Genomic DNA, 16,121 nt, shown 5'->3' with positions numbered 1-16,121 from the left:
TAGCTAAGATTTAATGCCATCATGCCAAAGCTGGTATTTGACAGAGCCTCCAACAAAACTCCCACCACCTCGGACAGTCATGCTGAGCTAAAACTTCCATCTCTCTCTGCTGAGAATATCCCCAAGTCCCATTTATAAACTGCAGCAGCTGGTCCAGTTCCTGTCCCAGTTGAAAAAAAAAAAAAAAGCTAAGTTAAATTCATGACCCCATCCTTTTACACAACAGGTAGCTAAAGAATGCAGTACACTGGGTTCCCAGAGGAAGGCAGAACAGAGGAACCCAAGGCAACAGGATGCACAAGAGAACTGGAGAATACTTCAGAAAATGCATCACATCCATACACTTGCATGGGTAAAGCAACTGCAGGGAAGAGAGTCACTTTAAGAAACAAACAATAAAACACTGAAAACCAGGAGTAAGCCGAAGCCTGGAAGTTCCACCCCCTCCCGGGGTTTTTCCTCTACTCCCAACTACAAATTATTCTCCACGTGCAGTTTCCAGTAAATCAAGCTTTGCTAAATAACCCCGACATGTGCGGGGCTGAGAACCAGCCAACAAGCAATGATGAGATGTCCCTGGAATGATTAAGGAAAACGCAGACATCTCTCAGGTTACAAGGAAGCCTGTTGTACTCTCCCCTTGGTGCATATGCAATGCTGCAAGCGCTGTTCTGAAACCTCTGATATTCAAAGGCTCATTTGGTTGACAAGGAGCCTGTGGATTCGTGGACAGATTGTCACACAAACTGTCAGGTTTTTAGAGAGACTATCAGACCTCTCTTTGCCTACGTTATGGAGCACATCAAAGACACAGAAGATGAACCAGACACAGACTGCACAGATCTGACAGAATGGTGGGTGTACATATTCAGAATACTGTACTGCTGGGGGGTGGGGGGAGAGGCTTAATGTGAATAATCAGGGGCTGAAAGTTCCAGAAATGTGACAGTTTTTGGCAGCAATTCCCATCTTTGCATTTATTTATCGAAGGGAGAAAATCTGCCATACTAGAGGCAAACTTGAGAGAGGAAGAAAAATTGTATCAGCAGCAATTTATTTTGCCACTGTACTTTTTCTTTATTACTATTACTCCCAGAGCATTTTCTGAAGATATTTGTATTTTCAGTCAAGGTTCTCTCACTGTGCTTGCAGGCTCTCTTCCCATTTTATCCTGTAGGAGAGACTGGTTTAATGATTACAGCCAAAAAGACTGCTAGGACTTCACAGGTCACTGTACACGATTAATGACACAGACAAATCCACACTCTCAGAAGTGCCTGCTGGCTCATGGCTCTGTCTGGAGATGCTCAGGAGCTCATTATTCAAACTTCAAGCTCAACTTATGGGTAATCAGCACATCTGAAGAAATACACCATACTCAGATAACCAAAAAGTGAAGAGAAAAAAGCTATTATAGAAAATACTAACCTTAAGCATTAAGGTCTCACTTTTAAAATGGGGACAATGCTCACTTATCTTCCAGTGAGCTAGAAACCTCAGTTAATGAATACCTGGAAAAAGTTCCCAGCTCCACAGTTCAAAAATAGTATTACAAAGGATAACTTCATGTCATTCTCCCTTATTAGTGATAGCTGGACAAACATTATAAAGCAACAATGTATTTTGCAGGTGGCAAAAAAAAGTTATTAAACTATTTCTACAAAGAAATATTGATTACTATTTAGAAAGGAAAATAAAATATAAAACAAAACATTGATAACAAGAAAAAGAAAATGGATTAACACAGATTCCTTTGGCCTGCCTTTACAATATCACTGTCACATAACCTCTAGCTTGCCCTGCAAGGCATCAGTTATTCCAGAGAAAGGAATACTAGTATCTTTTTATATGTATTTTATCATTCAAAAGATTGAAATTCGGCACACAGCAAACAGAAAATAAATACGATGTTTATCCTAAGATAAAAATAAACCACTAGGAGGACAAAGGAGAAAGGATGGCAGAAGGGAAAGAAAGAAATCAGAAAATATTTGTAAGCAATTCCCATCATTTGACAGTCTCATTCTCTCTACTTTTAGCAATCTTCTCTTTCACCTGTTTTTTAATGCAGCTGTTTTGCCTCCTCTAGAGGGGCATTGAAGAGACACCTCTGCAGCTGGCAAAGAGGGAAGGCTCCAAAAAAAACCCAGAAGGACCACAGACCTCCAATCAACGGAGAGAGGCATTTCCACAGGGGGCTATTAAGCTGTAAACATTAACATGAAAATCAAACACCCACAGAGAGCAGGAGCAGCCACACAACTCCTTCATTCCTGTATGGCAGAGGCCACTCTGGACACAGCCCTGGGGCAGGATGTCACCCATGGCCTTATGCAGCTTTTGGGCACCACCAGCTCAGTTATGGAACTGTCATTACAGAATCCAGGCACAGCAAATGCAACAAGGCAGGACTCACTCTTAGCCTATTAAACAATAATAGGAATAATTACTTATTAACATTAAACCTCAAAAATCTCACAATGTCTTGCTGCCAAGGCTTCTCAGGAACACAAATGGAAGAATGTCACATGCACAGTGTACCACATACCCATAGATGCAAGCTAATCTACTCAGAATTTCATCTCTAAACACAGTCTGACAGTAAGGATTATTGCATACAAGCAACAACAGACCTTGAACTTGGCACTAAATTAAAAGGAAATATAGGTAGGCTTTAAGTTCCACAAGAAACATTTTGGTGTAAGCATCCTAATTATCAGGGGCTTGTTGCTGTAGCTGACGAACTCTGTAAGAAAAAGAGGCTTGGGAAACAGTGTTTTTATAAATGGATGTTTTTTCAGGCTCATAAAAAAAAATAAAAATCAGTATTTCACCTGTATCTGGACAAGACCAAGCAGAAAATTCAAGCTCTTCAACTAGAGACAGCTTGAGCTCAGACAACAAGAACACAAAGAAGGGACAGAACTATGCTCTTGCTGGGGAACAACAGGAGGGAATAAAAGAAAACACCACAAACACTTCAGACCTGGAGGAAAATCCTCTCTCCACAGAAAAAATGAACACAGAAACTTAAAACCCAGCACTGTTCTGTTTTCAGCCAGCAGGGACAAATGCTGTGTTCCTCCCTGGGAAGCTCTCACAGAAATCAACAGTTAGGACACTATTATGGGGGATTTTTTTTGTTCTTCCTGCAACAAACCCTTGTCTCCAGCTGAAGGAAGAGTTACCTCAGTGCCACACGAATGAGTGATTAGCCATCAGGCACAATGGCTTTTTGCTGCTGCAAACAGAAGCTGCATCTCAACAAATGACCTAAAGGTGAGAGGTCTCATACACTACATTTAATTCCCTAAACAGCCAAAGGAAATTCTGTGGTATACGTAGCTATTATGAAAAATTAGGTTAAAAAAATGCATATACATGCTCAGACAGGCACACAACACAGCATTTTTACACGCCCATATGAGTCCTCCTCTCTGATCAAGAACCACAGTCCAGCCAGTTCAAAGCTTGCTGCATGTCAGGGCAAATTAGATGATTTTGTGTCCCATCCAGTACATCATGAGACATCTCTGGGGAAAAAAAATCCACAACCCAGGCACTCCTCAATTGACCCAGGCATGCAAGCTCAAAGCAACCTTGCAGCTTGAAATTATGAAAGAAAAAATTTGGCTGGTGTTCAGAAGAATGAGGAGGCAGAAGAAAGGAGAAGGAATTAAGCTGGTTTTCTTATTAAAAGACCTGAAACGCAGTAATTGGGAAGGAAAAGAAAAGCTAGCTCTTCTCATAAAATAACCTAGTTATTACAAGTCTTCTCAAACCAGAGGCTTAGAGCTTTATCTCAGCTCCCACATTTTCTTCTCCCATCTCTTGCCCCTTTGGGGCCTCTTGGAGATGGGCACAGATTCAGCAGCCTCTCAGTGTGTCCTGGCTCTGTGGCCATTCCTCACTGCTGCTGCTCCCTGTGCAGGGCAACATCTTCTACCTGCTGGCCACTCCACTGCTCAACACCTACCAGGGCAACCTCCTTTCCACGTCTGTCAGGGTTCAACCCCCACATTGTTCTACTGCATATGAGATGTATATTTACTATTTTTAACTAAAACAAAACAAAATTATCCATTATTTAGTATTTACTTACAATGGGGCTAAAATGCAAATGGGTGAGCCAGGAAATCTTCATTTGAGGCAAGGTGTTTAATAGCAAACTGTGGCTGGGATCATCCCTGGGGCAGCAGTATGTGTGGGCAAACCACCAATTAACCCCAAACCCAACCAAACAAAAATCCACCCCTCGTCATCAAGAAACCAGGAGATTCTGTGACAGGCAAAGCAAGTTTGCAGTGGCTGAAGACCTCACTGTGAGCCTCATGGTACACATCTATTTAAAAACATTGAACATGTTATTTACAAGCTACTTCTGAGTCACCCTGGTCTCTGGGGAACATGCATTATATGTTCAAGAAATTGGAGTAGCTCTTTTATTTATGTTTCTTTAAAATGACTGGCAGATGGGGAAAAAACCTTCAGAGAAGTGGCCCCAGGCTGTCATGAAACATGTATTTAACACACCCACAGTAAACTACTAAACACTTCAGAAGGTACAGCCGCTGTAAATATGGAGTAGTTCCTTTTTAAAGTCTGATCTTTGGACTACTTAATTCAGCACAAATTTGAGATCTTCCGGGGAGTCAATTTATAGAGTAATTATTAGCCATATTTTCCATTAACATGATGACAGCATATTCTGTAAGGGCAGAGCCATAATTTTAAGGACCTTTACAAAATGAATCCCAGTGTTGGCTTTATTTTTAAGTCACAATAGTAATGCCTTTTTCCTGCCACATGTGCAAGGACCACTGTGAGCTGAAACAAAAATCTCAGATTCCCCAAAGTCAGGCTCTTATGCAAGTGAATTCCACACACAGGGAAGTTTTGTCTACCTGAACCAATTTCCAAGACTAAGTCTAAATCTGGAATATCCCAAGAGAAGCACAAGCTTCAATCATCTAAATCCCAGCAGACACACAGAATCCAGCCTAAGGTCTGGAACACATTTAATCAATTCACTGTGCTAACTCTCTACAGCTTCATAAAATAGCCAATAGTGCAATAACAGGGCCAGAAATTAATTGTACACTGGTTGGTGAATTACACAGAAATAACAGGCAGCACTGGTATTTATTGCAGCAGGGTGATGTAGTTGCTGTTGAGGTACAACTGCACCTCAGTAAAACAGGTGAGAGACAGAGGGGGGGTGTGCAAGTGCTGCTTTCCCTTAGAAAAGTAGCCCTGCTTTTACTGGTAACAGTGTTATCTACATAAATATACATACACATATTTATAAATACCAATTCTGCTTATAAACAAGCATGTAAACAGCACAAAGTGGGAGGAATCAGAAATTTAAACTATTAGACAATGAGAAAATGAATGAAATTAAGGGGAAATTTGGTTGAATAAAAAATGCCGAGGGAGGATATCAGAAATATTAGATAATGGGGAAAGCTCTCAGAAGTAAGACAAAAGAACCTCTTGTTTTGCTCTTTTTGGACTAGACTTGACAAATGCTCCGGTGTTGAGTTCTAACAAAGAGACAAGATCACATTCTAGGTCTTTTTGTTCTGCCTTTAACAAGTCTTCATAGTGATACACTGATGAGACCAGATACCAGATTGTTATCTAAATTCAGCTGCTAAATTCAGTGTTAAGACACTAAGTTCAAACCACACATTGCCACATTTATTTCACAAGTCGAGCCTGAGGATGGATTCCTCCAAGATGAAGCAGCCCATAAGCATCATTCTCTCCCTCTGCAGAGATACTCTAAATGCCAGGGAAACAAAATCACCGTAAGGCTCTGACAGTTCACCCTTCAGCACACAGACTGCAAACGCATCTCTGCACTAATCGTGCAGGCTGAAGAGGAAGCAAACACTTAACTGCTGTTTGCATAGAGGCTGCTTGTAATTTGATGTAATGTACTGTACAGCAGTCAACACATATTGAAGGGAGAACACACACACTGCAGAGAAGGCAGAGAGGCTGTGCTGACATCTAACACATTTTAGTTACCCTATTATAGATGTTCTTTGAGTTCATCAAATTACCAATCAATTTATCTGATCTCTAAAAGCTGTGTACTGAGGTATATTAACTACTAAACATCACAAGCTTTCAGCAAAAAAAAGCCATTAAATGGGTGAATTGAGCACAAGGTACTGGAAGTCAGTTTGTGTGTTGGCCACCAGCAACAAGGAAAGAACCTGTCCCTGCAGACAGGGAGACTGCAAGGAGCATTAGCCTCCTCTAAAGATGCTGTTCAGCCCTAATGGATGCCTGCAGAAAGCAGAAATGAGGGATGCTGCCCTCCCTGTCACGCTCTTACCCCAGCACGACATTTAAATGGATGGAAGGGTGGAACTGGTTCAGACGATGATTTCAGGTTCGTTCCCTTTTCAGTTTGCTCCCATTCAGAAATTTAATTCAGGCACAGGACAGGATCTTCCATTCTCTAAACATCAAAGGCTGTGCCCTGGGAGACTGATAAGAGCCACTGGCACCTGAGAGCAGCATCCACACAGCCCCAGACAGGCAACCTGAGCACTGGAAGCAACTGAATGATTAGGATGGATCTTGTCAACCTATTTTAGAAAACGACACCGGGGATTATTCTTGTGTTCAGAAGATTAAATCAACAGTTTGATGAACTGGGTGCTTTGCTGTACTGCTCTACTGGCTTGAAAGGCAAACTGCTTTTTTGGATCATAGATGTTGTCAGTTCAAAGAAAGCATTGGTGGGTTTGTGAGAGGAAGGGTTTGCAGGAAGGGCTGGGGATGAACAGAGAACTGAATAAATTGGATAAGAAATGAAAATGAAGTTGTAAAGAATATTGTATGGTTCAATTATGGAGATGGGGACAAGAAATTCTTCTGAAAGAGAAACACATTTTTTGAGACCAGAAGTTCATTTCACACTAGCTCTTCTTCCTCCAGGTACCCACAGCACTGGCTAGAGCAAGACTGTGACTAGAGGCAAACAAAGCAGCCCTTACACACATGGCAATAGCTCACCCACAGCCCCAAGACATTACAGGAGAAAGCAAATGGTGTCAGTGACACCTGCCAGGACATATCAACTCATTTATCAAAGGGCACTGAATCTTTAACTCCCACTGAGAGGGCAGAGGGTTTGGCTGGAGATAACACCTGAACACAGCTTGTTTTTCCAAAGGCAGGCAACTGATCCCTGGGTCTCATGGATACAGAGGAGCATGGCATCCCAACTCAAGGAATGGATTTCCCATCCCTGTCAACAGAAATCCCTCCCCACATTTACCAGGTGACATCAGTTTGTGCAGCCCCACAGAGTCTGCTTTAAATTGATGATGAAGATCCAACATGAACATATTGTTCTGGAAGGCTTTCCTGTTCATGCTTCTATCACTTTTTCTCTGCAGAAATTTTTATTGAGACAAGTCACCAGCCATAAACCAAAAATGACAGTGGACTTGCAGGAAGGGGTGACCTTGGGACACCAAAGTTGGAGACAGCTCCAAGAAGAAGGATCAAGGCCAATAGGAATAACAAACAAAAATAACTTTGTCTGCCATTCTTTACACATCCTAAATGCTTTACAAACGTGAATTAAGTGGGAAGTACAAGGGTAAAAAGAGATTAATTTAAACAAACCAAACAAGATGAATGCCACACACAAAATTACAAGATTTGTGAAGTCAAGCAGAGAAAAAGGTGCAGTCAACCTTATTAATAAAAAAGGTATGTATTCAATGCATTCCTTTCCCACTTGCACAAATACTCTGCAGCTTATGAATACCTCTTGTGCTACTTACTGCTCTGAAAAACTACAAGCAGAAAAACGTTGCATATTAATGCACCCACTGCTCACAGTAGCCCACAACCACCTAACAAGAGATAACGTGGGAGCTGGAGCTTAGGAAAATCCAGACAAAGAGGAGGCATCATCTACAGCAAGGAGTTTCACTTTATCTTCCGAGATTACCTTCAGCCTTTCTCTGCTGTTTTACACCACTCCAAAGCCCTGCCCATGTTTCTGTGGTAGTGTGGCACTGCCCTTAGCTTCTCTCAGGTTAAACTCAGCAAGAGGCCAAATAGCAAAAGGAGTAAAACAAATATTTACTTGAGAGAAAGTATACAACTAATATGCTAAGTGAAATCTCCTGGCATTTGAAGGGTTCCAGGAGAGACTGCACTTCTTTCTTACAATATGTTTTTAAAGGACCTTTCTACTACTTGGAGAAAGCAGGACAAAGCATACTCAGAATCCCTAATAAAAATCCCAGTTCTGAGCAGTATATGTGTTACCTATTTACAACAAGCTGCCTCCATCTTCCTCCCTGCTTCTCAGTAACAAATAAATGCATGAAAAAACATTACCTTGAGCTTCTCAAACTGAGTGTGTCTCAGGTTCTCCCTACAGATTATTAGTCTAACTCTCATTCTTTCTACCCAGAGGAACACTACAGTACAAAACCTCATTCAAAACAGTTGAGAGAAGACACACATTTTATAAAATAATTCAAATTACATGGATGAGATGTAAAATTACTGAAACAAGTCAGAGTTAGAAGTTTAACCACTTATAACAAATTAGTCAGGCTGCATTACTGGATTACTTATTGGAGATGAAACAGTCACATTGGAAACAGGTGTGGAATGGAATGTTTGTATCACCAGCTCCAACCCTGCAATCACACACAGTCATACAAGAAACAGTCAATTCAAAGGAGCTTTTCCCTCTCATTTTGCTGATTACCAAAATGTTTCAGACACTCCAAAACAAAAACATACATGTGACCCAAGAGACAGAAACACACAACTATAACACACTATCAGAGTTAAAGTGAGGAAGATGAAGGGTTTTACTAGTGTAACAATCCTCTGCAAGGAATTTGTTCAATAAAATTTGACTAAAAATAATCTCTAAAAAGCATCTACCACACTGCAGGCAGAACAAAGCCCACCATCCCTTCCCACACACACAATCCCTAACAAACTGACAACGAAGGGTGCAGTGGGAAGAATATTCCCAGCAACTAATCCCAGCATTTCCTTAATCCCAGTACTCCCACTGTATGTATTCAAGTCTGCACTCCAAACAGAGGAATGCTGCCAGTAGCAGCAGTGTGTGGCATTTGCTCAACACAAGTCAGAAGTGCAAATCAAGTGTCAGGCACTACAAAGAAACAGAGAACCAAACAGTGATTCTGACACAGCTGCCACACACGCTCACGGTCCCCCCGCATCCCGAGCACTGTGCACACAGTCCTGCCTCACAGCCCTCTGAGGATTAAATACGTGAGGAGAAGTTCCAAAAATGACTAGCCAGGATGGTCAAAGCATTTGGGGCAAATACCCCATAACCTTGCTTTGATCACAGGCTGGAAGAGGCCACAGTGGGTCACCTGGTCCCACACCTCCCTGTTCAAGCAGGGTCATCCCAGAGCACAGGATTGTGTCCAGATGCTCCCTGACTGTCTCCAGTGAAGGAGACTCCACAGCCTCTCTTCCCATCAGTCCAATTCTTACAGTTATCCCTGGACATTCAGTCACAGCCAGGACCAGCACACTGAACAAGATGGATCCTTACTGTGACACAGAACTGCTGCACTCATTGTCTCATTTCTTCCAGTGCTATAGGAGAGGATGCAGGGAAAACCCCAAGAGCTGAAATACTGCGATTATTTTTTCATACATGCCTTTTCCCGTGAAAATTTTAATAAGACTGTCTGGAGAAACGGAGTTTCTCAAGATCTGTTTGAAATAAGGTACACCTATAGTTCACCTCATGCAAAACTAAAGGCAAAGCCTTTTTAGCATTTTTATAGCTTTACTGTTTCACAACACTTTGCCCTCCCATTATAAGCTATTCCATCATATAGATGGAATAACTGAGATAGATGGACTAAATAATTGTTTCAAACTCCCAAAAGAGAAACGGCTATTAGAAAATGAGCAGGTTTTTCCTTCCAATTCTCTGCTCTGTCCAGTAGATTACAGTACTCTTTCAAAGATTACAAAATAAAAGGATAATATATTCACACAATCTGCTGCATTCAAGGGAACCACTGAGTTCAATTCTGGTCAATACATCTCAAAGACAGAGCTGCTAGGGGGAAAGAGCCAAAAGACAAACAAGGAGAATGGGAAACCTGGAAAAAATCATTCACACAAGCAGAGGCTGAAAAGGTAAGGACTGCACAGTTTAATGGGAAGGTAAAAGAGGGAACAGAAGTCTGCAGATAATGAATAATGAGGAGAATTTCTTTTATCTCTTTCACATGAAGGATATTAAATACAAAAAAATATTTGAAACTGATAACAGAATTTATAGAGTATATAAGTTAACCTGTGGCACACACTGCCACATGATGTTGGAGGCACAGAGCTAAACAGGGCTACAGGAATAATGCCCGAGATGCACAGAAGGACAATGGCACTAAATCAACTTTCAGTGAATAAAAATACTGAATGAAAATAAACTCTTGTGTAGCAGGGCAAGTGTCTGCCTCCAACTGACAACATTTAGGAAGACTCTTCTCAGAGCTGCTCTCCAAAACTTTTCTTTGTCACTTTGTTCTGGCGATGTTTTTTTAATTCTTCCTTCAAAGCCTTTACAAACTGACCACTGCCAGAGGAAACAGGATAGTCTCTGTGTTTGATTCACTGAGCAGCTCTTACGTTGTAAGGAGTATGTAACACAATTACTCTCTTCCTACTGGGAAGGTACTGAATTTTTAACATCAATAGTTCAAAACATCCTTCAAAAACAAATCTTTAAGTCTCCTACTGTTGAATCCTGTTATCATGCAGAAGCGGGGACAAAACTGACCTGGGCACAGCAGGGGAGGAGAGAGGGGAATTCCTGATAGCCTGATCCTTAGAGAGAGAAATTTCAGCTTGCTAACTCCACACTGAGCCACATTCATTCACTCCCAGCCCAACACCTCTGAACTACCAGTGACCACACTTCAAGTGACCATCCCCTTTTAAAACAGCAGAGAAAGCAAAATTCTATTTCAGAGCTCTCTCCCACCATCCCCGTACTGAGAGCTTTTTTCTAATATTGACATACACGTACACAGATATATAAAAATATATCTAAGCCTGAGTTGGAAAGCTTTAGCACAGCGGAAGGAAAAATATATAAATAAATGTCAAGGTCTGCGTGTATTCAACAAATAAAAGCAGAATTATATAAAAGCAACAGCTAATAAAAAAGATTGTTCTGCGCTGCATTTTCCATCTTTCCAACCATTATAGGAATAAAATTATCCTCAGAGAAGATCAAAAACCTTTTTCAAAACTAATACAATTAAGCTTTATTACACTGTTTCAAGTACATTTCTCTCCTTTCCCTTCTAGCCCCCGCCACCTCCCACTCCAATCCAGACTAACGGTTGGAGGCATTCTTCTATTTTATTACCAGCAAAATGCTAGTCTTTAAGGGTCAGAAACTATCCAGTGTTTCAAGAGAGGAAAGAAAACCTGTTCTTTTTATCTATTTGCTTTTGTACACAAAACAACTAGAAGATAGTTTCTCTGTAGCTCTGCAGTTTGAATAGGACTATGGGCAGCTCACCTTCCTCCCCCAAGAAGATCCCGCACTAAAATATCCATCACATTGTTTATGAAGGTGTCCCTGTAGCAAGGGACACACACTTGAAAACACAAACGACAACAAAAGATTTCAAAAAGAGGACAATGAGGCCTGGACACAGACTTCTCCCCACTCCACTGTCCATAAAGGACAGACTCACAGGTTTTCCCTGTAATTTCCGCTTCACGAAACCAGATCCGGAGAGAAGAACATAATAGAAGCTAACAGCATGGGATCAAGAAATTGCAAAAATTCCCTTTGCCTATGAACATATGGACAACTGTGATAATTAGAACGATAGCTGCTAGATTGTTTGCAATTTCACTGAACAATCCCCATTATCTAGAAATAGAATTTAAAATACAAATGCAACACTGAGTGGTAGTTTTAATAGTTTATTTTTAATGAATTGTACGGATTAAAGTGTTGCAGAATTGTATCATGTGAATTTGCTCACAGGCATGTTTTACCACTGATGGCTCAAAAAATGCAGCATGGACAGTCGTACAGTAGGAGGGAATGAAAAGAGGAATAGATATGCCAACAGCTCCCTACCGTTTCTATAATCTACAATTTTCCCATGTTCCATACTCACCATCCTGCTACATATTGGTAGTAAAACTGATTGATTTCTCAGTCTCTTTACAACCCACTCTTTTCATTGTTTGCACTTCTTTTTAGTCACATAGCACAACTACAAGTCGAATGTATGCAACTCCCTGACAGGAGGTCTAATTGCTTCAAATTGGAGAAGATTATTCTCCACATTTATTAAAAAATAAAGACTACTTATAACATTATTTCATTTTGCCAGGAAGTGAAGAACACATTAGTTCATAAGGAACAGCATGGCTGCTCCTATTTTTATGGCATCAATTTTTAAAAACTCATCATGGTAAACAATTAAACAGAGAAGCAAATCCCACGTTTAGGGGAGAGATTCAAATCCCTAAATGGATTTTCAAAGGTCATTTCAGGCTTAAAAGATGCTTGACAGTGTCTCTTTAAATCATGTTTATTTCAAAGGCTTATCCAGCAAGAAGCAGGCAGTGTACTGCAGCACTACTCTTTGAACTGTTTGGCTCCCCAGAGAAAAATTGTTAATACAACTTTAATTCATATTTATAGCAAAATTTATGTTGTGGTGGTTGATTTTTTTTTTCTTATTAAGGAAAGGATTTTTAACAAAAGGAATAAAAACCAGGGCACTTGTTTTTTTTTCAATTTAGCTTTCACCTAAATCCCATGGTAAAAAAGATAATAGAGCTTGAACTACCAGAAATCCTTTTTAAAAATCATCCAGTTAAAAAAATCTTTATCTTTCAAACGCAAATTGCTCGAAAGATTCGTACAGCTTTTTCATCACTTACTTAAGGGGTGGGGGGCAGATAAGATACTGTCAGCTGACAGTTCCAGGTTGCAGCACAACACATCTTGGTTCTGTATCTTTTGTGTCCTACCCCTGCAGGGGCAGAAATAAAGACAACTCAGCCTTACCTTCTTCTCAATGCGGGCCAACTGCTCTTGATAGAAGGCCTCCTGTCGCTTCAGGTCTGCCTCCCAGCCCTGCAGCTCCACAGCCTGGGAAGGACAGCAGAACAGCATCAGTAGAGGAAGAAATTAAAAACCAACAACGCAAGGAAAGAACATGAGATGCAGACTAGAAGGGGCTGAAAAAAAAAAATCACTGCTCAGGACTCATGCATGGGATATCCCTCAGTGGAACTACAAACCTTAAGAATTGCAGCTTGTTTTGAGATATCCCCCAATGCTGAAATGCTCTTATTAGCATCCTAGTCAAACTCAAACCCTTGGTTTTACACTCCTTATTAAATTAAAACATATAATCATAGAAAAGTGACACTTTCCCATTCCCTTTTTCAGAATCCCATCTTATCCATGTCTGTTTTTCCACGAATCATGACAGTCATTACTCAAATGTTCTTCCCCTTACCTTAAAAAAAACCCAACCAAATCCCCTCAAATCCTCCTCTTTATAAACCCTTGCCCCTTGGAGTGTCCAAAAGCTTCCAAGGATTAAATACGTCCCTAGAACAGACAGACATAGGACTATCCAGATAATTAAGTACACTCTCCACATGCTCTCCATGTATTTCCCTTCAGTACCCTTGGAGATCCTCTGGCTGGTGCTGCAAGAGGGAAGACGGCTGTCAAAGAGTTTCTCTTCTATCTTACAAATTATAAGCATGGTGCTATCAAAACAGTAAATCTGGTATTCATCAGCTGAACAGTGCTCAATTAAAAAGTCTGTGTGGGCACAGCAACAGCTGTGGCCTTCTAGCTCCTTACAGCCAGCACCACTTAATTATATTCCCACCCCTAAACTGAACTAGCATTAAGAAAACACGACATTGATGGAACTGAATCAAACTTTTCCAGTTTAAAAATAACAAGCAGCAATAGCAAGAAAAGATGGCAGTTGTTCTACATCCCCCATCCCACCTCAAAATCTCTGGGGCCACAGAAGTTAACAGCAGGCAGAAGACCTTTTAAAACCAGAATGATTAGCCTGCTTAACATGGGCACAAGCCCTGCCAGGCCAGAGCATCCCAGCAACATCCTCTTAACTTCTAATGATGGCACAACCACAGAAAATGCTGGTCCAACATGATTAAGCAGCTGGGACAGAAATATCCCCGTGGGCTCAGACCTGTCATTTTATGGCCAAAAGCCATTGCTAACGAGAAAAATTACATCTGAAAGCAAGTTGCTGTGCGTGTCCTTCTTTCTGCTCCCCTGCTGATGGAAATACAGTGGTATAATAGGGCTTAGAAGAGATTTTAATCTAGGCAGTGAGGGTGGTTGATAAGCAAGCAAGAAAGGGATTATATGAAATAGGAAGATTGTAGGGGTGTGGTGGTGATGTGGGTTTCTTTGTTTGTTTTTAAAGAAAAAGAAATATTTTGGTTTCCATGATTGCTATCCCAGAAAACAGGGCCAGGATAAGGTACAAGCAGTAGAGACTCATATCTAAATCTTCTCACTCTCAAAGGCACTTGATTAAAAGCAAAATCTCTAGCTCTGCTTTAACCTATAGCTGCTATACTACTTCCCACCTGGAAACCAGCTGGAGCAGGGTGGGGAGAGGGATGAGAATGAGCTGCCCCACATATACAGCCTGACAAAAGAGACATCACAGCAAAAATAAGGGCACTGATGGGTACTTTGTAAGTGCCAGAGCTATAACTATTTTCTGGTAAGAGAACCATAGCTGTTCCTCTGAACCAATCTTCTACACAGAAAAGAACCAAGCAATTTCAAATAAAATGAAGCAGATGTAAGAAGGTGGAGTGGTCTGCTCGATGACCAAAGGACCCCAGTTCTCCTGCAGGTTTTCTGCATAACACCCATAAAATCAGATTACTCCACAAGTGACTTGTAGTTCCTTAAGGGGAAAATAAGTAAGAGAAAGAAGAGTAAGACAGTACTGATCCCTCTGCATGATTCAGATGGAAGCTGCATCATAAGATGGAAGAAAAAAAAGAAAAAAAAAGTCAAATAATAATTTTTTTATAAACTCAAGAAAGTTTCTGTTTAATCTAAATAACTATGTATCAGTGCTAGTCTCCTGGGATAGTGGATATTCTGGAAGTACAAAATCAATACATGTAACAATACCAGTGCTCAAGAGGCTTTATTCTGTTTCTGGGAATACATGGATCCCAAACTCACACACTCACTCAACTTTCCTGCCTGTGAGTTTGCCTGACATCATGCACCAAGAAATCCAGCACATTTATCCTTACAACCCCTCTGGAAGGGAACACAAACCAAATACCTAATTTCTCTAGTAGGGTGCTGAGATGCAGACACGTTAGAGGTGTGCTGCTCTGCACAATGATGACCCATGCACTGCCAAGGTGACCTCACTGCAGTGGAAAATGCCTCCACAGCCACGCACCCTGCAGCACACAGGCATTCTGTTAGTCACTTCCCCAGGGTCTTGCAAAACTGAGGTCAAAGAACCAAAACTGGATCTCCTAACTGCAGACTGTAACCTCACATTACTCCCCATTCTTCCCTCAAAGTAATTTCTCCCATATTATCCCCCATTGTCCCACCCATAATGCATGATGAACCAGGAGTTACAGAGAAACCTTGTACTTGCAACACAAACATATTTTCAATGCCTTGCTTGTTTTCAAGAGCTGCTGCTGTTTCAGTGCATTGAAGTATGCAGAGAAACATTCTATTTGTGACAGATCTGCTTCAAAGTTGCTTTCTGTTTCCCTCTATCCCCAGCTGTTATTACTAAAAACTTTAGTACACTTTATGATGATGTTTGAAGTGCAAACGGTATAGTAGAGCATGTGTCATCTGAAATATTCACTGTTCCAAACTGGGTTAGGCAACTAGGGACATTTTGAATGAATATAGGATATTTATTAAGAGTTTCTCTAGTCCTGCTGCTTATTCCCTACCTGAAGTCAGAAGCCTGTGATGTCCCAGACAGAACTGGCTGCTATAATTACAATTTCACAGGGGGTTGAGATTGCAA

General features: G+C 40.9%; 1 protein-coding gene across 2 annotated transcripts in view; it reads right to left on the bottom strand.

Annotated features, from left to right (window-relative positions):
• CHCHD6 (coiled-coil-helix-coiled-coil-helix domain containing 6) overlaps positions 1-16,121 on the bottom strand; it is a 108,151-nt gene that overhangs the window by 58,925 nt on the left and 33,105 nt on the right. For both annotated transcript variants that reach the window (XM_039695554.1, XM_039695555.1), the window contains one exon: positions 13,100-13,183. In XM_039695554.1, the coding sequence (XP_039551488.1) occupies positions 13,100-13,183 (84 nt within the window). The remainder of the gene's footprint in view (positions 1-13,099; positions 13,184-16,121) is intronic.

Source organism: Passer montanus, unplaced genomic scaffold, assembly GCF_014805655.1.
Source record: "Passer montanus isolate IOZ18808 unplaced genomic scaffold, ASM1480565v1 scaffold9, whole genome shotgun sequence".
Lineage (NCBI taxonomy): Eukaryota > Metazoa > Chordata > Aves > Passeriformes > Passeridae > Passer > Passer montanus.
This window is presented reverse-complemented; position numbering and strand designations above follow the sequence as displayed.